Source organism: Microtus ochrogaster, chromosome 7 (genome assembly GCF_000317375.1).
Source record: "Microtus ochrogaster isolate Prairie Vole_2 chromosome 7, MicOch1.0, whole genome shotgun sequence".
Taxonomy (NCBI): Eukaryota; Metazoa; Chordata; class Mammalia; order Rodentia; family Cricetidae; genus Microtus; species Microtus ochrogaster.
The window spans coordinates 24796341-24819600 of NC_022014.1; the positions used below are offsets into that span (position 1 = coordinate 24796341).

At 50.7% G+C, this 23260-nt stretch overlaps 1 protein-coding gene across 7 annotated transcripts in view; it reads left to right on the plus strand.

Annotated features, from left to right (window-relative positions):
• Nucleotides 1–22873, plus strand: part of Rap1gap2 (RAP1 GTPase activating protein 2) — a 227198-nt gene extending 204325 nt beyond the window's left edge. For all 7 annotated transcript variants that reach the window (XM_026780923.1, XM_005349570.2, XM_013347349.2 and 4 more), the window contains 10 exons: nucleotides 167–253; nucleotides 1719–1853; nucleotides 9366–9503; nucleotides 10991–11109; nucleotides 13392–13505; nucleotides 13718–13835; nucleotides 14166–14292; nucleotides 17486–17562; nucleotides 17918–17956; nucleotides 18750–22873. In XM_026780923.1, the coding sequence (XP_026636724.1) occupies nucleotides 167–253; nucleotides 1719–1853; nucleotides 9366–9503; nucleotides 10991–11109; nucleotides 13392–13505; nucleotides 13718–13835; nucleotides 14166–14292; nucleotides 17486–17562; nucleotides 17918–17926 (924 nt within the window). In that variant the 3' untranslated portion in view covers nucleotides 17927–17956; nucleotides 18750–22873. The remainder of the gene's footprint in view (nucleotides 1–166; nucleotides 254–1718; nucleotides 1854–9365; nucleotides 9504–10990; nucleotides 11110–13391; nucleotides 13506–13717; nucleotides 13836–14165; nucleotides 14293–17485; nucleotides 17563–17917; nucleotides 17957–18749) is intronic.
• Nucleotides 22874–23260: the final 387 nt, after the last annotated feature.

A 23260-nucleotide genomic window follows, 5' to 3' on the forward strand; every position in this document is an offset into this window, starting at 1 on the left:
CGGTATATTAGCAGGTGGGGCTGGCCTTGGCTGGATATGACCAGATGTGAGAAGGGCTCTTGCAGGGGCTGTCCCCATCCTCCCCTGTTCTTTCTGTTACAGTGGTTGGAAGCATTTTGTCTACAGCCGAGGCTGGGAGAATTCTGAGCCCTCTTATCTGTTTCAGGGCGCAGAATTCCGGGAGTTTCTGCTCACCAAGCTCACAAACGCAGAGAATGCTTGCTGCAAGTCGGACAAGTTTGCCAAGCTGGAGGTGAGAGCGCTGGACTGAACGTCTCCTCTGGACTTGCTCTAGCGTCTTTCAGGCTTCTCACCATGGTGCTCGTTCAATTGGGGAGCTTTTGCTCCCTCCAAAGCCCTCAGCTCTGTGTTGCTTTGGGAATTCTTTCTTTTTTTTCTTCTTGGGAACTCACATAGACTCTAGATCTCACCAGCCAGTCCCTGGTTCTTTACTGAACATGTATTATGCCCAGGTCTTGTTCTGTTATCAGAGATAAGTGACACATTCCTTCTGCTGCTATGAGTGCACAGATCTTTACTGAAGAGAAATGGTGGTTTATAATTCCGTGTCCTGTGTTATACTCTGGGCTGTGATAGAGCCAGTGGATATTGATTGCTTCTGCTAGGGAAGACAGAGGATGTGTTCAGGGAGGGCTTCTTGGAGGAGGTTGCCTTTGAGCTGCAAGAGAGTCTGGAAAGTCATTCCAGACACAGGGAATAGTCAAGGGCCAAACAGAATCGGATGCTTTGGGGTGGGAGATGTGACGGCAGCTCATGTGGCTGGAAGGTGGGGCTCAGCTGCAGATGGCGGTTGCATTAGATGGAGAGAGACTGGGGCTTCCAGGTGATGGATGCTATGAACTGTTTAAGCAGTGTTTGATTCGCACATTAGAGGCATCATTAGCCAGTGGGTGTTAGAGGAGGAGAAGGGGTTGAAAGGGAGCTAGGACAGGAAACCGGCCAGTTGGAAATGATTAAAGAGTCTAAGAGACCCAACAGAGGTGAACATTTCACAGGAGGTACTGGTTTAAACTGTGGGTAGGTGTGTCCAGCCAGAGGCCGGCAAGCCACATGTGCCCCAGGATAACCCTGAATGTGTTCCAAGACAAAATCATAGACGAGTAAGTATAAAACATGAATTGTCCCCCCGGTGTCCTGACTGTTCTTATAGATGACAACATTGTGCCATAATGTCAAAACGTTGGACGCTCCTCTAAAGTCAGGGTTGGGAAGACACTCCTAGAAGTAAGGGTGGGAAAAGTGGGATTATAGGGTGACTCAGGCTTTGAGCTTAGGCTCTGTGGTGACATGGAGACTATTAGGAGAGGAGCTTCCTTTGGACTGTGGCCTGCTGAAAGTGCTTGTCCAGTTTGTGTAAATGGAGCCCCCTGGAGGCTGCATGCATGTCTATGGCTGATCCCTGACTGTTCAAGAGCCATGGGCCAAGGGCTGTGGATATAGATCTTGGTCTGAGATCTGGCCTGGGCATCCCTAGGGCAAGCCTTAGAAGAGGTGGTATGGCCATGGAGAGAGAGCAGGGGTTGACCTGGAAAATTTGTGCTAACTCTGGCATTAGTGAGCATGAAATTCAGTCTCCTCTAAGACCGCGCTATGGTCAGGAGCTGGTGACAGAATGACGACCCTCAGACCAGGCATCTGGAGCACAGAGGGAAGGGCACAGGTGGTGTCTGCACACTGCATATACCCTTCCTTTCTAGGACCGGACCCGGGCTGCTCTCCTGGACAACCTTCACGATGAACTTCACACACACACACAGGTCATGCTAGGCTTGGGCCCTGAGGAGGACAAATTTGAGAATGGAGGCCATGGAGGATTCTTGGAGTCTTTTAAGGTATGACTTGGGGTTGCTGTGGCAGAGGGCAAAGAAAGCAAGCAGCTAAGTTACTGGGAATATGGCCTCAGAGCCCAAGGGCCAGTTAGAGGTGACAGGCTAGGGTGGTCTTTGCAAAGGGCTGGGGCATTGTGTATGAGGTTGGAGCAACCGATGAGGACTTACAGTGACCTCCATGCTCTTTCTTGGCCTGGACCATCGTCAGCCCAGGAATCCCCTGGGCAGGTAGGCGAGTGAGCGAAGGAGAGGAGGCCACATGAACTAGGAATCTCGCTGTTTCCACCTGCTCCCTCTGTGGTCTGGGAGCCCAGGGAAGAACGGCGGGAGTGAGGCCACAAGCTCTAGGGGTCTTCAGCAGCTGGGTGGGATGGTGCATAATTCTTCCTTGCTGGCCAAGCCCTGGGACCTGGCTGGGGAGGGTGGGTGGAGCCGCAGCCAAGTCTCTCTAGCATTGAAAAGGGAAAAGTTTTATCCAGAAGGAGCTTCCCGTCCCCTGTCCCCTGTCCTCAGGCTGAGCCTGGGCGGCCACAGAACCACTGAGGAGCGGAGATGGTTTCATTGCCATGTCCTGGCTGAGTGCTTGTTGGTCCACATAGCGTTTACATTGGCATCTGATTTAAACCTGACTGTAATGGTTTGCATTTGGCTACATAGTATTTCTCAGTCTTTCCTTTAACATGGGGTGGGTGGTGGGGCTGGAGGACAAGGTACAAGAGGCCATAGGGTCTCAGCCGTACCTCAGACGTGGGACTTTGTTCCCACCTAGACTTTCTCCAGGTTCTGCCAGGTCTGTCGCCCATCAGAGAGATGTATAAACATGACGTTTTGGTATTCGGATTGGGGTTACAGGTATTTTAAAACCCCAGCTATAGGGTACTAGGGAAGATCTTTAAAGTCCCTAAGCTCCAGTTTTCTTGTAAGGACCCAGAGATAACAAACTGGACCTCTGCCACTGTGTCATGAGAGTTCATTGGAATAATGCCCAGAAATTGCAGATTGCGCATGACACAGTAAATACCCTTAGCTGTTGTAACAGGGCACACATAAACTGTGTTGTACAGGTTGCCTATAATCTTAAACCTCCCAGCTGTCATTAGTGCTCTGTGGGGAAGGCTGGTTTTATGGATGTAATAATTTTGGCATAATAATTCACATTCAATTTTAGTGATTGTGAACATTGTTTTACATGCAAGGAAACAAAGACACAGAGACGAAATAATCTGTCGCAGGTCACCCTGGAGACAGAGTTGAATTCAGGTCTCCCAAATTCTTACCAGCTACGTGATACTCCCTCCCAGTTTCTGACCATGAAGATTCCACCCATGCCAGCCAGGCTTGGGCAGGTCTGGGTCAGCTGTGCACTGCCCAGCTGGACAGTGAGAGCAGGGCATAGCCCTGCTGGCCCTAGCTAGAGCCAGCTGCTGAGATTCCTCCTGGGGGTGGGAGAAGCCAAGCTGCTTGTCCAGGCTGGTAGGAGATTCCTGGGGCTTCTGGTTTAGTTCAGGGAAGAGGAGAAATCGGGGAACCTAGATGCAAGAGGAGCTGGGTGTTGGAGGTACATGCCCGTATTGCCAGCATTTAAGAAGCCAAGGCAGTAGCATGCTGTGTTTAAGGATGGGTTGGGCTACATAGTGAGACTCTGTTTGCCTTTGGGTAGAGGAGAAAAGGGACAAAGAAAGGTGAGGGAGTCATGGTGGATAGAGAGCCTCGCCAAGAGGAGGGTGAATGTGAGGCTGGGTCTAGGGAACAGGCTTAGGCCTGGGGACGCAGAGGAGCAGCCACTTAGAGGACTTCTGAGGCTCTGGGGGCTCTGTCCCACCTCATATCACACCTATCAAAGTGGTCCACCTCCCACACTACATTAATTTATATGGAACAATTGGAGTTGAGCTACACTTGACGAGCTAGCACCATGCTGTGTTTTGCAGACATTTTATGAAGCATTGTCGCTTTGAGCTTTACAGGTTCCCTTTATACTTTAGAGCAGTGGTTTTTTTTTTTTTCAGGTTTCAAATATTTATGTAACGCTGTATGTAGGCTGTGGACATTCTGCCCATGGGGTTCAATGGATGAGGTGGCCTAGCAGCTAAATGCAGGTGACAGATCTAAAGGACAGTGGCCCAAGGCCATTTCGCCCAGTCTTTTGCATCTGTTAGGAGTAGTAGCAGCGTCACCACAGGGTGTCTGAGGTTTTCCTAGAGAGGCTTTCAAGAGGGAGCATGCTGCAAGACTCTATTATGACTGTCCAGCGAGCCAGTATTCTTTTTAATTCTGTGGTTGAGAACGGACCTGCTTTTTTCCATTCAGAGTTCACACCTGCCTTTGAGGCAGAAGTAAAAGAGGCCATCAGGGTCAGGCACACAGAGGGAGCCTTCCGGCCTTGTGTGATAAAGGAGCTGTGTCTCACTCCCTCTTGGAAGGTACTTATCCCTAGACTGCGGGTCTGTAATGAAGTCAAAAGTGACAATTGTTTCGTCTGTGTGATAAGCATGCAGTACATACGGACCATGATTTGAGAAACCTTGACTGTCTCAACCCTCCACTGACCTCATAATGCCGAGACAGGAGTAGAAGACAATGGGACAGAGTTAGGACAGCCAGGAACAGGGAGGAAACAGGCTAATTTCTCTTGGTATTTGAGGAACTGGGAACCGGTATAGGCGGTGCTTTGGTCTCACCTGATCCTTGGTGGTAGGAGTGGTCACAGGCATCTCTGGCAAAGTCTTGGGGAGTCCTGTAGCCACAGACAGGGGCAGCCCAAGTCATATCACTGATTGTGGAGGGAGGACTGTGGGACAGACACAGGCCCCAACCTTTGACACCTCTGTTACCCCTTTTTCTCCTGGGAGGGGAAGTTGTGGTACCAGAATGGTTGTATGCCTTTGGTGGTACAGTGAGATGCACTAATGCATTCATGCACACACACACATGCACACATGCATGCACACACAAACATGCACACATGCATGCACACACATACACATGCATGCACAAGGGAGGGTGGCGGGTGGAGGTGGGGTAATGTTCAGGCCTTGGGCGTGGCTCTGCTCAGCTCATGGTTTGGAGCCATAGACTGTAAGTTGCCATCCTTTTCCTGCTAGAGGAACAGAAGACCTTGACTAAAGCCTTCTCAGCAGGCAGGAGATGAGTGTCTTTGTCTCAGAGGCCCCTGCCTCGGTTCCTTCTTGGGGTTTGGATGAGCACGCCCCACTTGGTGGGGCTCATTTCCTTGACTTTTGTCCTGGTGTCGACGTTGTTAAATTGGAACATCTCATAAAACTTTTTGTAAGGAGGCAATGTGTTGGTGGCTGCAAGTCAAAGCGACTTGTTCTGAGATGCCAGCTGGGGCAGAGATGAGGTGACACACGTGGGCAGTCAGAAAGCAGTGCATTTATCCGCCCTCACGCCTCACAGGAGAGCTTCATGGAAGGCAGCAGTGCGGTGTGCTGAAAGGCTGGGGGGCCACGGGGCTGAGGGAGATTGGTGGAGTCAGAGTGGTTGGCCAGGAGGACATGATAGAAAAGGCCAGTTCAAGGCTTCAAGGTTTAGAAATTTAGGTGAGATACAGTTCTGTATACACGAGAACTTTCCATGGGTCAGGCTACCTACTACTAGAATGAGCAGACAGTCCCTGGGGTCGGGTGAGCTTTGCCAGATAGGGGTGAGCCAGGTGCAAGCCAGTCTAGCTGGTCCCCTCTGCCCCTTTCTGTCTCCCCCATTTGTCCCCCCTCCATATTCTGACTCTGTTGCCCAGGTTGAGTGGGCCAGCTCTTCCATTCAGTTGCTCATTGTGCTGTGATGTGAAATTCTTTAGATGTCACTGGACAGTTTCATTCAAAGCAAGCCTTGTTTGGGATCTTAGTGATGATGTCACTTGTCTTTCACGCTAGATCGGGGCAGGGGAGCTAGCCTGAGTGGGCAGGTGTCATCCTAGGTGTTGGGTATACACTGTCTCATTTCATCCTTGTGACAGCTCCTCCTGGCAGGCACCATGGGCGGACCAGGACTCCACCCTTCCTGCTGCAAGAGCAGGAGAGCAGGTGACTGACTGACAACCTGTCCAGCGCTGGAATTCTGGAATGGGCATCTGAAGCCACCTTCCTCCCTCACATCAGCCTTTGGCTTTTTTTTTTTCTTTTTTTTTTTTTGAGAGTAGGGTTCCCAACCTCCTGCTTCCTAGTCATCTTTAGTTAATCAGTGAGTCGCTCCAGCTTGACCTTTGACTCCACCTCCTCACTCTCTCCTTCTCTCACCTCTCTCCCTCTTCCCATCTTTTACCATCCCTCCTCTTCTCCTTTCCTTTCCCCTGATTATTGGGGATAGGGTCTTACTATGTAGCCTAGGCTGGCCCTAACCTCTCAAGTCTCCCAGGTTGCATGAATTACAGGCATGCACTACCATTTCCAGCTCTGAATTTTCAATCCTAGGACCTGGGATACTAGATTTGGATCCCAGCTCTATCTCTTATTAGTGCGTGACAGTTATTTATTACTTGGGAGATTTTCTATTCTTCCTATACCTCAGCCTTTTAAAGATTCAATAAGATTGTGTATAAAGGTTCCTTAGACCAGATACATGGCACAGGGCTTTTTTTTTTTTTTTTTTTTTTTTTTTTTTTTTTTTGGTTTTTCGAGACAGGGTTTCTCTGTAGCTTTGGAGCCTGTCCTGGAACTAGCTCTTGTAGACCAGGTTGGCCTCGAACTCACAGAGATCTGCCTGCCTCTGCCTCCCAAGTGCTGGGATTAAAGGCATGCGCCACCACCACCCGGCGGCACAGGGCTTATTATTCACACTTAGATCCCTTCTGAGAAAGAGACAGTGAGGACTAGATCAGAACACAAGTGAAGAGTGTGAAATGTTGGTGACACTGGTAGTGGCAGTAAAGGGAACAAGCATATAAAGATGCTGGCATTTATGAAACATTAATGTCACTTAAGGACCCTTTTTCTCTGATCCAAGACATGTCAGATATCCTCAGATTCCAAAGAGTACATGATTGTATGACGCTGGAGAGGTAGAAGGAATCAAACATGCTGGCTCTTTCAACCATGTCCCAGAAACACCGTTGCTAGGCAACTCTTCTGTGGTCCAGAGGGGAGAGGTGACATCCCTCATGGGGACATCTTTGATTCAGACAATAGAGGCTAAACGATGTCAATTTGAGGCGGTATCTCACACCTCCTTGTTGGTGGCTTGTCTTGAGGGCTGTTACATCTAGCAGCAGCCTCTCTGAGTCTCTGTCCCTTGTCAGGAGGGAATGGCACGTAGAATGAGCCCCGTTACCAGTCCCAGCTCTCAAAGGTGTCCCTAGGGTCCTGAAGAGCAGTGTTTGTGCCGACTTGGAGCTCTTCCTGGATGTCCCGAGCGAAGAAGGGGGCTTTGCTCTTCCTCTGGAGATATCTGATATTGGGCTCATGGGGTGAGCGCATGCCTGAATTCAAAAAGGCAGGAGTGGGTTGTAACTCTGGCCATATCTGCTTCCTGACGTTAGGGTGACAGGCTCACACCATGGTGAAGAAAATCCACTAATTACCATAGTGAGAAGTCCAGGTGATTCCAACTGGCTTAGCGAGGCAAAGCTCACACTCTTTCCCTGCTTCCCCTGTGTAGTCCTGGGCTCTTCAGCCTTGTCATTAGGTTTGAATTCCCAAATGGCTCCTGTGCTTTCAGCTGCTTTTCCCCCAAAGCCACCAGCAGACATTCTTCCTGTTAATCTAGAAGGGATGAGTTAAATGAGTGCTTTAGACTGAGCCTGGGTACTTTGCATCCCAAGGAGGAGGAGGAGGAAGAGGAGGAGGAGGAGGTGGCATTGGACTGGATCTTGGTTCGCCAACTGGAGTTTGGTACCTGTACTTGAGGCACTAATAGTGCAGATGTCCAGGAGCCTTTGCTCTTTGGGCCTAGAGCAGCTGATTGACACATAGAGACCATCATCACAGACACTGGATCTTGCATTATAGCAGACTCTCAGGTGTGTTCTTGGGCGCTCTTTGGACGCAGTGCCCCTTTGGCCTGAACCCTGCAGTTCTAGCACTTGACATGGTGCTGAGCACATAGGAAACACAGTGTGCTTAATATTAACAACGTGAGAAACTACATTTGTGATGCACTGCGCTCTCTCTTAAGAGATTTGTATGTTTTCGTTGCTACTCCTTTGTAGACACATCCTATCCCATTCTACACAAGTCTCAGAGAAGCTAAGCAACTTGCAGGGTCCCCAGCTAGTAGACGGTGCAGCAGAGAGCCCAGCCAGGAATTACTCCTGGCAGCGCCAGCTAAGGCTTTTGTGCTTTTGACCAGCAAGTTGTGTTGTCTGACCATCTTGTTAAGAAACTAGAGAGATGATCAGAGGACTGATGGAGGGTTGGGGTCACTGGAGGAAACCTCTTCAATATACCTCTGCTTTAAACACCTCTGTAGCAAAAGAAAGTGTTATCCTTAGGGGAGCCAGGATCCTGTAGTACTTCTGTTGCCTGGAAATCCTCCCTTAGATGGAGCTGAGTTCCAGCATCATAAACACCCCTCTTTGGTCATGTGCAGAACAGCATTGCCCTCCAGAGAACTCTGGGGAGAGATTGCCACCCAGATCCAGCTCTTCCAGGGACTCAGTTAGTGTTCTTAGAGCTTAGTTATTCTCATTTTCTCATGCACCATGACAAACCTGACTGTCCTGCTTGTCGTCGGCCGGATACTTGACAGCTTGCCATTACCCAGCCCACCCCATCTCTCCCCACCCTTTGCTCTTTGCTGGCCACAAGTGAATGCAGGGTTCCACAACCCCAGCAGCCCCTGCCTGTGCCCAGTCTGAGCCCATGTCTCTTTGAACAGCCTTGCAGGCCTGTAGCGTTGATCGGGAAAGTGTGTCTTCAGCTTCTGCAAGCCCAAGTGAGGGCAAGCTGCAGCTCCAACACATAGATGCTCAGGGACTTGTTCCAGGGTTCTACAACAGGGGCGGTTGTAGCTACACAAGACACACCTGTGGTGACAGTGGGACGGGCAAGTCCAGTACACACTTAAGAGAGGAAACTTAGCTTTGTGAACACAGAACTGCTGCGTGGTTGATGATGTAGCTCGGTGGTGGGGCTCTTGCCACACCAAAACATAAAAGTCAAAATAAAAAGGGGTCAGTGCTCAGTCTGGCACTGGAGTTCAGTCCCCAGCTTGTGTGGAACATGTGACAGTCATTTTACAGACGAGAAACCCCTAAGAGATGTTGAGTTGCTAGCTGGACAGTATCTCTGAGGTTTGGTGAGCTCCAGGCCATGCTTCCGCTTCCCATGAACGGAGGATACTAGGTTGGCCCACCTTGTACCACCGAGCCCTCAGACCCTGCCTGGACAGAATTTAGAGAACTCTGCAAACACCCAGTACTGAGGAGTGGGTTTGTGACTATTTGCGTGTTCATGCTAGTATATACATACATGTGTACATGTGTGGCCAGGACAGATTAGTCCCAAGGGATCAGGTACTGACCAGATCTCTCAGACCATTGTCACTTCCCACCCCTTGCAGAGAGCCATCCGTGTGCGTAGCCATTCCATGGAGACCATGGTGGGCAGCCAGAGGAAGCTGCATGGTGGGAACATTCCCGGCAGCCTCAGTGGGGGTATTGTCCACAACAGCATGGAGGTCACCAAGACCACTTTCTCGGTGAGTACTTTGGATCCTGGGCTAGCATGTGCGGGGAGAGGATTAGGGAGCAAGGGTTTGTCCTACCCAAGGTTTGGGCTGGGCAACGCAAGCTGGACGATGGGCTGGGGGCACTGAAGCTGCTAGGAGCTGTAGGTCACCTACCCAGCCTCTGCTAGATGACAGTGGTCCTGTGGCATTTCCATGCCAGGTTGCCCCTGGGGTTGGTTTGTACTATGAATTGTCTTCTGAGTTTGTTTAAGAACTGAGCTTGGGTCCTCATGAGGGAGACCCTGTTAATGACAACAATGGCCACCCAGCTTACTCTGCACCAGGTACTGAGCTGGTGATTGATATATGAGACCCTATCTGACCCCAATTACAGTTGTTTGAATAGACACAGGGACACGCTCCCTTCCACACTTTAGGGAAAGGAGGCTCAGCAAAGCTAGCTAACTTACCAAAAGTCACCCAGCCAAGATGAAGGTCTAGGGTTTGAATGCAGGACTTCTTGATACAAAGTTTAGCCTCTTCATACTATGTGTTCAGTTCTCAGGGAGAGACAGCCCCATGGGTCTGTGAGCTTAGGACTCTTGACTCACACCAAGGGCCCGTGAGGGAACCACATAACCAGCCATTAATAAGGCAAGTGGCTTTTGACCTGGATGAACTGGAATTTTCTTTGGAAAAAATTCTAAGCAGCAGAATAGACTCACCGAGATGCTGAGTTTTATTATAAATGGTCTGGAGCAATGGCTTGATTTACCTAATATTTTCCACATCTACTGTCTTGTTTCTCTCAGAAGGTTATGATAACCGCAGAACAGGGTGATTTTTTTTTTGTGGATGGGGAAACTGAGGCCCTAAGAGTTTGACCATTCTCCCAAAGTGACACAGTACGAGTGGCATTGGGGCCAGAGTTAGAAACCTAGCAGGCTCCAGGCTTTTATGCCTTCTTGCTCAAACTTTTACCTTTGTGTCCCCTTCCCCTTCCCATCATGAGTCTGGGAATCGTCAAGCAGAGTCCTTGACCAGCTTCCCACTGCCATCAGTGCTTGTGAACTCGGCTCAGTGCTTTTATTTGGTTTGTTATTGCAACTCCTGCCTGGGTCCATTTATTCACAAGCAGTGGTGGGGAGTCAGGAGCCCTGGGTCCTTACTGATAGCTGACCTTGACACATCCCTCTGTTTTCTTCTGGTTCTTGACTTTCTCAATAGCAAGGTGAAAGGTCGCAGCTGACCACTCCAAGGACTCTCTAGATTTTTTTAGCCTGTGATTCCCTAAATTGCCCCAGCCATCTCAGCATCTGGCCCTACCATGGTGACTCTGTGGTCCTTCAAAAGCTCTTGGCCATGTTGGGTCATTACCTGCCGCCACAGACTTGGCTGTGAGTGGCTCAGGTGTTGGGGTCTCAGCTCCTAGGTGTTTTCTGGGGTCTCAGCAGATCAGAGAAGGGGTGGGAAGGAAGGGTGGGCACGCACACTCACTGTGGCAGTTTTATTGGCAGCCTCCGGTGGCCGCAGCAACCGTGAAGAACCAGTCACGCAGCCCCATCAAGCGGCGGTCGGGACTCTTCCCCCGCCTGCACTCGGGCTCCGAAGGCCAGGGGGACAGCCGGACACGATGGTAATTGTCAGGGCCTGGACTCCATCCAGATATGGGGCCTGTCAGCTCTCTCCTCCTTGTAGCTGTCAGGTGACCAAGCATGGGGACAGGTTTTCCCAGTGTCAGGCTTCCCCTGAGCCCTAGCCTCACTACCTGTGCATCCTGTCGCTTGTGCTTAGAAGACAGTCCCTGGTTGGGAGAGCTGGGCACTGATGGGGAGAGCTGCTGATGCAAAGGAAGTGAATGGGTCTGTCTGTCTGACTGCTCAGAGAGGGTGTGTAGAGCCCCAGTGTCCACAGACAAGTGGAAGACCAAGAGCTGGCAAAGACAGCTGGGAAGGAAGAGAGAGTACAGACGCACAGGGTATGTGTGTGTGTGTCTCCAAAGATAGGAGGGGAGAGATTCCTGTTGTGTCTGTCATGGAGGGAAGTGCATTGTAGGGACCCAGCCCTGTGGTTTGATAGGAGGTCACCAAAAGTGCATGGGGGGATGGGAAAATGGCTCAGTGTGTAGTGTTGCTGGGCAAACATGGGGACTTGGGTTTGAATCTCCAGCATCCATATAAAAAGCTGGGTGTGGTGACAGGAGGCCCCTGGGCTCTCAGGTCAGGTGGTGAGCTTCAGGTTCAGCTCAGAAAATGAGGTAGGAACTGTGGAGGAACACACCCATGTTGACTTCTTACCTCTGTAAGGCACAGGCAGTGGAAAGCACCAGCACGTACATGCACACACACACACACACACACACACACACACACACACACACACACACACACACACACAGAGTCTATATGGGCCATTAACCCCTGTAGGGCATCTGTGATCTTAAAGGTAAAGAACAAGTGCTAGCAAGGATGCGGGGATGGCGGTACATTTGCACATTGCTGGTGGGGATGTGAGATAGTGTATCCGCTTAGGAAGACAGACTGGCAGCCCCCCAACAGGCTAAACATAGAGTTACCATAGGATCCAGCGACCCCACCCTTAGGTGTATGTATAGAGAGAGACCATGAGAATTGACAACAGTCGTCCATAACAACACCAGCATCACCTTTAATAGGTTGCTATTATTCATGGTACCTCAAAGCGGAGCAACTGAAGGGCCTGCCATCTGATGGCTAGATAAGTAAAATGAAATCAGTGCAATCACAAGATGTATTAATATATTGTAATAAACAGCAAATGCTGAGATACTGATGCAAGCCACAATGTGGACAAACTTTGAAAATGCTAAGCTAGTAGAATCCAGATGTGAAGACCATGTATGTTGTCAAGTCCCGTTTCTATGGAATGTCCAGACTAGGCAAAGCCCATAGAGACAGAGAGAAATAGGCTAAGAGTAGGGGTGGGCAGTGATTGCAGATGAGCCCCGGTTTCTTTTAAGAGGCCTTAAAATGTCCTAAAATTAGATAGTGGCGATGGCTGCATAATTCAATGAACATATTAAAAATTGTTCCATTGTCCACTTTAAAAAGATGAATTGTATGGCATGTGTAATAGGCCTCATTAATTCATTAATTCTGCTGCTATAAAAAGTGCACTGAAGGTTACAGGAACTGGCTGCTCTCGCCTAAGACCCTGGTTTGGTTCCCAGCATCCACACGGAGGCTCACAACCATTCCTAACTTCAGTCCCAGGGAGTCCAATGATCTCTTCAGACCCATGACTACACCAGGCATGCATGTGGTGCATATACATACATGCAGGCAAACACACATTAATAAACAATAATAAATAAATAACTCTTAAAAACAAAGCAAACAGAAGCCAGTGGTCATGGGACTCAGAAATATTAATGAAAAACAAGTGAATTGAGGACCAAGCCGACCTGATCCCAGTATTTGCTATTGGGTAAATTGTGGTCTTTGTTGAGCTCTTGGACCCTTGGATGTAGAATATCCCTTCACTCCCCACCATCCAGGGCTGCCTTGTCACATGTAGAATGTCTTCAAGAGTCATTACAACAGGTGCCTCCCACCCGCATCTCTCAGGAATCCATGGGTATTGGGTTGGCTCCCAAATGAGTCCTACTCAGTTCCCTGTGTGACCTTCTCTTTGTCTGTAGCTCTGCCAGGTGGGATGGGTATGGGAGAGGGGTAGACTTCGGCTGGAGGCCATCAAGTCAGGGCCCCTTTTTAGTGGCCTTGGCCTTAACCATGATTTCAGATTGACCTTTATTGTAGGGAGCAGAGACTCAGGTGGCGAGGGAGGAGGTGGCCGCACTCTGTGTATTGGCTCCCACAGCCTGAACTCTGCAGGGGCCTGGCTCCTAGGCCTCACTTCTCTTCATTCTCTTCCCCCCAGTGACAGTGCCTCTAGCACTCCCAAAACCCCAGATGGTGGACACTCTTCTCAGGAGATAAAGTCCGAGACCTCGTCAAATCCCAGCTCTCCAGAAATCTGTCCCAACAAAGAAAAGTAAGAGACTTGGGGTTTGGGAAATGCTGGATGTTACCACTGGGAGTCCTGGCTTATGTGCCCTGCCTCAAGGCAAGCTGAGAGAGACAGCTTTGGAAGTCTCTGAAACACAAAGACCACCAGGCAGAGGCTGGGGGAGCTGCTGTAGGCAAGCTCGATCCTCTGGCGGATTTGCCTCACTGCCCGTTGGTGTTGCTTCCGGTTCCCCATAGGCCCTTCATAAAGTTGAAGGAGAATGGCCGCGCCAACATCTCCCGTTCCTCCTCCAGCACCAGCAGCTTCAGCAGCACCGCAGGGGAGGGTGAGGCCATGGAGGAGTGTGACAGTGGGGTAAGTATGCCTCATTCAACCAAGGAGCCACATTCTGGGCCCAGCTGGTTATACTGTGCTCTAAGATACATGGAGAAGGTGTGGCCGAGGCAGCTGTTACTCCACATGAGAGCAGCGCATGAGGGGACTCTGTCTCAGCACAGCGCTTAAGGGCAGCAGTGGAGGTTGTCTGTGCCAAGGGTGCCGACTGGTCAGGGAGAGGCTGCTATCATGGCTGAGGCAGAAGCGCCAATGTGGGGTTGGAGGCAGTGGCTTGCGTGGTCCTTCTCAGGACAGCTGTGGGACTGCTTGGGAGTACACTGGCCTTGCTCACCCAGTTTCTCTCTCCAGAGTAGCCAGCCATCCACAACCTCACCCTTCAAGCAGGAGGTGTTTGTCTACAGCCCGTCCCCGAGCAGCGAGAACCCCAGTCTGGGGGCTGCCGCCACCCCCATCATCATGAGCCGGAGTCCCACAGGTCAGTGGCATGGGAAGATGTGTATGATGGAGTTGGAAGGCAGAACTGCACCCTGACTGCTATTCAAAGGGCATGCGCCCCAGGCGTGCCGAACTGGCCAACTTCTCCTTTTCCTAGACCTTAGGGCCTGCCTTCACCTCTACTAGCTTACTCTGTCCACCGTAAAAAGCTCATATTCTTATCTTCTTATAGATGGGGAAACTGAGGCTTAGAGAATTGAATGATTTCATGATGATTCCATGGTGGAGGAGTTAGGGTTGAGTGGTCAGAAAGCTGAACATAATCGGCTCACCTCTGGCCCTACCCTGTCACCACCCAGGGCCAGTGCCACAGCAGCGATGCTGCGCACCTGGCAGTAAGAGGAAGCAGTGTAGGGGGCTGGAGGAAGGCAAGACTGTGTCCAGGAGTGTGTGAGGTTCAGTGCAGTGCGGAGTCATGGGGACGTGAGAGAGAGAGGACAGGTACCATGGGGACCATGAGTGGGCTGCCAGGAGGCCTGGTGAAGATTCAGGTGTTGTTGGTAAAAGCCACTGAAGGTTTTGGAAGTGCCACCTGGCATTGAGAAAGACCATTTGGCAGCTGCAGGCTGAGTATAGCCAGGACTGGTGGGGGCTGGGGAAGAGGCACCAGCAGAGGCACAGTGGGCACCTAGGGGAGTCAGGGTCATGGCAGAGCATGTTGGGGTGTAGAATTTAGTTGTTGATCGTGAGGACTTAGAGAGAGTGGCGGCCTGTGTCTTTCCGGTTTCTAAGACCCCTACAGTTGAGCAGAGTAGGAAGAACCAGGTTGGAGGAAAAGGTAAGGGGTCATCCCTCAGGGTTCACCAAGTACCGAGTGTGAGAGATGATTTTTTTACCCAGGTGGGCACTGTGGGGAGGGGCTAGCAAGTCTCAGGAGAAGGTATTTGTAGGCAAGCAGTGTCAGGCTGTGAACATCCAGGAAGAGGAAGGGCAGTGAGTAGGTTTTGCACACACTGGCCAATCATTTGTAAACACTCCTACTTGCACACACTGTCAACATCCACACTCTGGTGGGCTTTACCGTCTCTTTGAGCCTCACCATGGTAGGAGGGGAATCTTTGGCATTGCCATGGGCCCCAAGGCTGTGTCTGCGTCAACAATAGATACTCACTGAGGGCTTCATCTGTGGTTTATACATTCACTCAGGACTTCTCAGCCCCCTGCAAAGATTTGATGAGCATATTTCGTAAAAAATCACACAGCTATTAACCTAACTGTGTATTGTGGGACTGCAATAAAGCGGTATGACCAGCCAGGTCTCACCTAGGGGTAATCTTGCTCCCCACGGGACTTTGGCAGTATCTACAGTTACTTTTGGTTTTCACAGTAGCTGGGTGGGGGTGGTATTCTCCTGTATCACTGGGCAGAGAGCAAACAATGTCAAAAGGAGGATGCAGTGAGAAGGGACACCCGGGTGAAAGCAAAGGGCCCTTGTGGCAGGCTTCCCAGTTAACGGAGTCCGCAGCTCTGTGGTCATGCAGATCTCAGGAGGGATCCTAACCCCAGCTTTAGCACTGGCAACTGGCAAGCTTACCTCCTGACCCTCAGTTTACCCATTTGTAACATGGAGCAGTCAGACACATTTCCTGATGTTTTTAAAACTTAGTTAAAAATTAATGGAGTGAACAAGACAATCGATCACCAAACCGTGTCCCTTTTGGCACCAAATAAATACCCAAAGGAATGAATGTCAGCCTGCTCTCCCAGACAGGGTTTGAGCGGAGGGAGGCTTTGGGAATGTCCGTAACTGGGCAGGAAGAAAAGTGGAACAGTTGTGGAATCTTCCCCAATGCCGACTACGCCCCAGGAGGTGCACCCCAGGCTGTATTATTCTGATAATCTGCTTTTGACCCCTAACTCCAGCACTGGGTGGGCTTGGAATCTGGAAACCTGTTTCTGGAGGCTCCAGCGAGTGTGGGGGGAAGACTGAGAGGAAGATGGCCTGTGAGTCTTCTGGAATCGCAGTGCTGTCATCGGCCATTCATACTCAGGCTTCCGGGAACACAAAGGGAATCATGAGGATCACTCAGGGAGGGTCTTATAGCGTGCATCTGTACATGTATGTGCCTGTACTTGTGTGTGTATACATGTGTGTGTATGTGCGTGCATGCACACATTATACATGGATGCAGTAAACTTTACCAATATGATGGATCTGAAACACAGTTTGCAAATAATGGCAAAATATACCACATGCTTTATTAAGGGTCTGATGCTCTATAAGATTCTAACAGGACAGTTTCACTGGTACTTACCTAACTCTGGTACCCGTAAGCCAGTTTAAGGCAGCAGATGACAGTCAAATCTGGTTCCCATGTGGGCATTGATGGATATTATTGCCTATGTTGACATTTTACATTAGGAAGACCGCATTCATTTTGTCAGTGGTACAGAGAGCCTTTCTCTTGAATTTGGTAGTTCTTCTCAGACACTGGGGGTGTGGTGACTCCTTTGTTGTTCTTCACAATATAGTGGCTGCAGGCACCACCCTTTCCAGCCTTAGTTCATGTATCATTATTTTCCACTGGCTTCTTACATCTAGACAGAAAATCTGTAAGCCAAGCCGCAGTTTGTCATCGCCAACTTCAGTAGTCTTCATATTCTCATCAAGATTGCTCTCAGGGCCGGGCGGTGGTGGCGCACGCCTTTAATCCCAGCACTCGGGAGGCAGAGGCAGGCGGATCTCTGTGAGTTCGAGACCAGCCTGGTCTACAGAGCTAGTTCCAGGACAGGCTCCAAAGTCACAGAGAAACCCTGTCTCAAAAAAAAAAAAAAAAAAAAAAAAGATTGCTCTCAGGCTCCCACCTAGACGTCCCTTGGGGTCGAGGAGAGATGCATAGCCTACCACCTCAGTGAATTTCTGCATAAGGGCACAGTGGCTGTGAGGGACAGATTACAGCAAAACATGGCAATATAATGAGAAAATGGCAAAATTTGAGTAGCCGTCATCTTCTGCGAATATGGCCTGCTTACTTAGAAACTTCCATAGTTTAATTTTGAAGATATTTAAAGTGACCTGTGTTTGGTAACTAGGGCACACTGTTTCTCCGAGTCTGAGTGCTATGGTGAGGGGTACCTGTGAGTGAGCAGGTCCACTTTCTCCAGCCTCCCTACTCACTGTTCTGATTTTGCTAGAATAATTCCTTAAGCTCCTGTCCTTTCTCTTTTCTCAGATGCCAAAAACAGAAACTCCCCGAGGTCAAACCTGAAATTCCGCTTTGATAAACTCAGCCATGCTAGCTCCAGTGCGGTAAGGATGGTGCGGGCAGCCAGGGAAGGGCCCCATGAGCCCCACACCCCACATTCCAGGACCCCCATAGCCAGTCATTGTAGAAGCGGTCGGAGAGAGCAGGTGGGGAAGGAGGCTCCGCCAGACCTGGGGGTGATGGTTTCTCTTACCTGGTGCAGACACCAGGCTGGGGGCTCACCAGCCGCCACCTTTGTCACTCCTCCTGTAATAGGGCCACATCCTTGCACATAGCCGCGCCCAGGTGTGAGGTGGGTTCCGCTGGCCCTGGGAGCCCAAGTCCCTTCCAGAGCTCAGATGGTTGAGTGCTCAGAAGCTGCAGGTGGGGGTGATTGATTCTTGTGTGTTTCTTAAACAGGGTCACTAAGGGGAGAGCAGAGTCCTTCCCCTGTTCAAGGTGAGTGTCTCACAGTGGCCCTGAGAGGGGACTATCCCCTTACAAACACAGCATCTGTGACTTTATGGCCCCAGAATGGCCAGAGAGACTGTCAGCAGAAGGTTACTGAGAACTGCTGTTGATGGACATCTCCAGGCCTTCTAGGGAGGACTGAGAACAGGGCCTGGGAAGGCTTGTGCAGTGGCATTGGGACAGATTCCCACGCTGGATAGAGATGGCTGTAGTAGCTAGAAGGGGAAGTAGCCAAAAGATCACTTCCTCCCCTGGAGGGAGGAATTCCTCAGTTTACCCCTTGCTTTCCTGTTTGCGGGCAATCTGTCTCTCTTTGTATTTTTGGCCAAGGTTCCAGGCTGGTATATATCTTCCCCATATGGCATGAGATGCCCCTACCCAACCATTGCTGTGAGGGATACCCTTAGGGTGGTCTCTGCTCCTGGACTCCTGATAGTGAAGTCACCTGAGACCCATTGTAACCCCCACCGTTATGGATCTCAGGAGTATGAATGAATTGGAACCAAGGAGGGGGGTCACAATGGAGCCCGCTTTGTGTTAAACCTGTTCGTGAGAAAATAGAAGAGAAAATGGGAGTGTGGTGTCGGCCTCCACCATCTGTGATGTTCGGATGCTTCTGTAGCACAAAGATTACGCATGGCCCCTGGGGCTAAATCCCCTTTGTATTGGCATCCTCCTTGTATAGCCATGGACAAGCAGGCTCCCCATTCCCACTCCAGCCTGCTGTCTCCCCTCTTTTACCCAGAGCTTGTTCTCCATCTCCCCTTCCTTATCTCTGCAGGGAAGTCTTGATTCTGGCCTGCAGAAGGCTCCTATTCCAGCCGTTTGGGGGTGCCGTCCACTACTCTGACCGTCCAGGCCTGCTGTCTCACTGGCCTCATGCCCAGCAGACCAGCTGTCTGTTCCATGTCCTGACCTGGCCATGATCTTGCTGGCTCCTTCTCCAACAGACCTGAAAGCCCCAACCTCGACTCCTGACCTCCTGATGTGACCGGTTATCTGAGTCAACTGTCAACTTGTTTTACCTGCTGGAAAAGAGTTGGACATGGGGGATTCTGAGTCCCAGGGGGCTCAGCGAGAGGCTGGGGAGCTCGTCTCCTAGAGACAGAGGGGGTTGGGTTGTGGGGAGCAGAAGTGGCTGCAGAGTGGTTTGTGGGTGCTGTCTGTCTTGGGTACAGTGCCTTCCTGGACATGGTGGAAGGGCTGCTTTTCCAGGAATTTCCCAGCATCCTCCGGGTTTTATCTCATGGCTCCTGTGATAGGCATTTCTGACACATCTGCTGGCCCAGGCCTCGGGACCTCTGTTCCTGCTGCTAGGCTGCCCTTAGGGAGGGCTCAGGCTGGTGGAAGCTCAGAGTCAGAGCTGGGTGTGTGCGGGCCCTGGCTGCATGCTTCCCTGACCATAGTCGCAGGGTGTTTTTCCTTTCTAATTTTACACAAGCGCTGCTGACCATCCTTGTGGGGAGAGAAGCCCCAGCAGCTTTTTCTCCTTGGAGCAGATAGTTTTCCTCCGAAGAAGCGGGTAGCCAGGAGTGTGAGGAAGCCTAGAGATCACATGGCCAGCGCAGGGAGGTGAGGAAAGCTTCTGGATGGTCAGGCTCACCTGGGGTCCAGCTCTCCACTTTTGTGAGACCCCAGAAAAGACATAGTTCAAGCCATCTCTTAGGTGAGAGAGATGGGAGAGATGCAGTTGGGGGCGGGGTGACTTGACAAGTTTTAGTCAGGCTGGTGTGTGGCAGTTGAACTTAGTTTTGGAAGTAGTATGGTGTCCCTCTACCTCTGCTCCCGGCATCTGTGAGGGGCCCAGTCCTACTTAGGGGCTGCTTCTTGGCTCGGTTCCCAGTCCTGTTCTTCCCATCTCCAATTGCAGGGTTCCAGGCAGTTGTCCCCTTGGCAGGGCTCCTGGAGGCCAGACCCCGTGAGCCCGCGCTTTTTACACCACAGACCGTCTGCACTCCTTGCTGTGGCCACCTTCTCTGGATTCTCTGGGTGAGCCCGCTCATCCAGACGAGCTCCCCTTGGCTCCCCAGCCTTCCAGGTTTGCATGGCGGTTTAGCTGCTGGGTGGAGCACCTGCCAGTTTAAACACTGGCTCCAAACAACAGGCACTTGAAGATCCTGCCCCATTAAGTACACACAGGTCTCTGGCACAGGACTCCTACTTCAGTGAGCAGATGACTAGATTTCCCACCAAGGGCTTTGTCTGCCTAGGCTTCTATTCCCAAGCCAAAGTACAGAAGGGTGACCCAGCCTTTTGGGCTGGTATTGTAACTATGTCCCCACGACTTTTGTCACCCGAGCACAATTTTCATCCTCCATCCCTAACACACTTACTGCAGCCAGGGAGGGATACCTCTCCCTACTTCCACTTGGGAAACTTGCTTACGTGAAATACTAGTCTGGTAAGATCTGCTCTAGTTAGAAGGTCAACAGACTATCTCTTTAGCTTTTATAAAAGCCAGCACAGTGGCATCCACTGCAGGGAAGAGGCGGGAGGATTCTGGCAGTGTTCTGCTGGCAGGTTTCTGCTTGAACTTGAAAGGTCAAACTGTGTTTTCTTTGAAACTATTGCAGGACTCTGGCGCCCTCCTCTAGGTAGGACAGGTCTACCTTTGCTCGGTGGTTGTGCTATGTCGCACTTTGGTCTGGGTCCTCAGGATCTTCCAGGCTGTCCCACACGGTCATAGCTGGGAACCTGCTAAATCTTGTCTCCACTGCTTTGGCTATTTCTCTGCAGGTATTACCTCTAGGCCAGGTGTTGCCTCTGCCTCTGGGCCAGTGGACAGGATGGATGACTGTGTACAGAGGAGCTGGGAGGCCCTGGGCTGTGGTCTTCACCCTTGGCTTGCTGATAGGTACTCTGGGCAGGACCTGAGATGCCCCTGCCCTCTAGCTAGGCCTCTCTCTATCTAGCAGATCCATCCTGTGGCTTCCCGCCTGTGTATCACCAGCCCAAACGGAGATTTTTGCTGAGCAGGAGAGTAATGGAAGGGCCCAGCCTTCTCTAAGCTCTCTCTGGATTGGAGGCTGATCCAATTTTCCCTTTGGGTCTGTTCCCAGTCTTAGGGCTTAGAGTCTTGCTGAAGCTTCTTCATGTAACTGGGCTTGATGCTTCTGTTTGTATTTGGAGACATTTCCACAGTTACCCCCACAAGGGGTTCTCCTGGCCACAACTTTAGGTCCGGGGACTGCCTGACTCACCAAACTGTATCTTGCAGGTGTTAATAGGCACCCAGATGCCTGGAGCTCTGCTGATACATCAAAGCAGATGTGGGAGGGCTCCATAGAGAACTCCTTTGACAGAGTTTCTGTCTGGGATTATGCATGTCAAATGGCGCTTCTTGGAAAATAACCCGCGGTTCAGTTTTGTGGGCACCGTCTGATACTCAGGCCTTCTGGACTGCTTGCATCCCAACCAACCATGTCATCCTCATGAGCAGAAAGAACTTGCCTGGGGCCACACTGCCACCTAGTGGGCAAAGCTGTTACTACACCCACAGCCCCGGGCCCTTTCCTGTTGCACCAACTGTACTTACTTTTGGTGGGGTGGAGTAAAGGGTTACATTTCCTGCACTTGGGTTTGGGGAAAGCCTGTTAGCTGGGGTTTCTGCACTGGCAGGAAGATGCCGGGGTTGGAGGATGCTGATAGGGCCTCAGCCGTGGTTGGTTGTCATCATGAGAAATCTTGGTCAGGGAGGAGCTTGAGTGAAGGAAACCAAGGGGAGGAACCCAGCAAAGTACTGCTTGGGTCTTGAGTGACAGGCACAAAGTGACCCGGAGAAAGAGGCATCAGCTACCGTTGGCTTCCTTGTTCTAGATCAGGACAGAAAATGGTAAGAAGAACTAATTCTCCCATCTCTCTTCTCTTCCTCCCTCTCTCCATTTCTCCCTTCCTCTCTCTGGTGGTGCTGGGAACCCAAGGCCTTGCTCACACTGAGTGAGTACCCTGCCCCTGAGCTATGCCCAGGCCTCTCCAGTTCTGAAGCCGGAGATGGGTAATAAAATCCCAGATCAGGTGACTAGGCGGGACACAGGCAGTTTCATTTTCTTTCCTTTGACCCTTTAAGGTGCCAACTCAAACATTACCTTTTGTCTATTGTTCTTAGTCTGCAAAGACAGCTGTGTTGTAGGGGAGTGTCTGGGGTTCAGACCAGGTTAGTCAGCCATGCTCTGGGCCCCACGCTCCTTCTGTAGCTTCTGGTTACTCCTCAGTCAAAGGCAAGGGCAAGTAGGTACAGTAAACAAGGCCATTCCTACCACTTGGTAGAAGGCCTTGGAGGCAACCTACCAAGCAAGCTCTGCTGTCTGTTTCACCTCTAGCCCCTTGCCCACACCAACCTCACTTCTCTTCAGCTGGGCTGTGTGCTCCCTTAGGAGAAAGACAACTCCCCCCAGAGCCAAGGGCAGTCTGCCTAGAGCTCAGCAGCTGGGAGGCGGCTTTGGCCTGGGCCTTGCCATCCCTGGGGAGGCTGTGCCTGGCTGGAAGCCTGGAGTTAGTCGCCATTGTCTTTGGTTTTGTGACATTTCCTCTCAGAAGGCTGAAATTCCCCTTCTTGCTCCTTAGCGTGTTTGCCAACTCTTCCTCCTCGTGATGTCACCTTGACCTCCAGCTCCCAGGGTGCCAGCGTCTCCACGTGAGGAGATGCCTGTGTGGTAGAACCCATGAGGTGTAGTCTGGAAGTGAACCCCGTGACGATGACTTTCCTCTGCCTCCTCTCAGCGAGGAGGTGATTTGTAGATCCCGACTGCCTCTGTAATGTAAATAGTGTACATTTAATTTATTGCTATGGTAGCACATTGTATTTGTTAATGTATAAAACAAATTCTAAAAGGTTGACAAATGTATATTTTGTTGCTTAAATGTGTCTTTGCAGAAATTGACAATAAATAATAACATATTTTGTGTCCATCAGAGTTCATGTTTCTTCAAGTGGGGCACCAGACTTCAGCAGAGCCTCCCGTTGGAGGTTGGGCATTAGCTGGCTTGAGCCTGCTTCAGGATTTTTAAACATGCCATCATGTGATGAACAAGCAAATCGGTGAACCTGGTGCTGGGAAATAGTTTGTTGGGTAAGATTGCTTGCTCTGCAAGTACGAGGATCTGAGTTCGAATCTCCAGCACCCACAAAAATCTGTGCATGACTGCACAAGCCTGTGGCCCTTCATGGGGGAGGGGCAGAAACAGGCAGACATGGAGACCTTGTTTGTTAGTCAAAGGAAAATGACAAGCTTCCTGCTCGGTGAGAGACCCTGTCTCGGGACGGTGAGGCCAAGATTGAGGGGGAGGATAGAT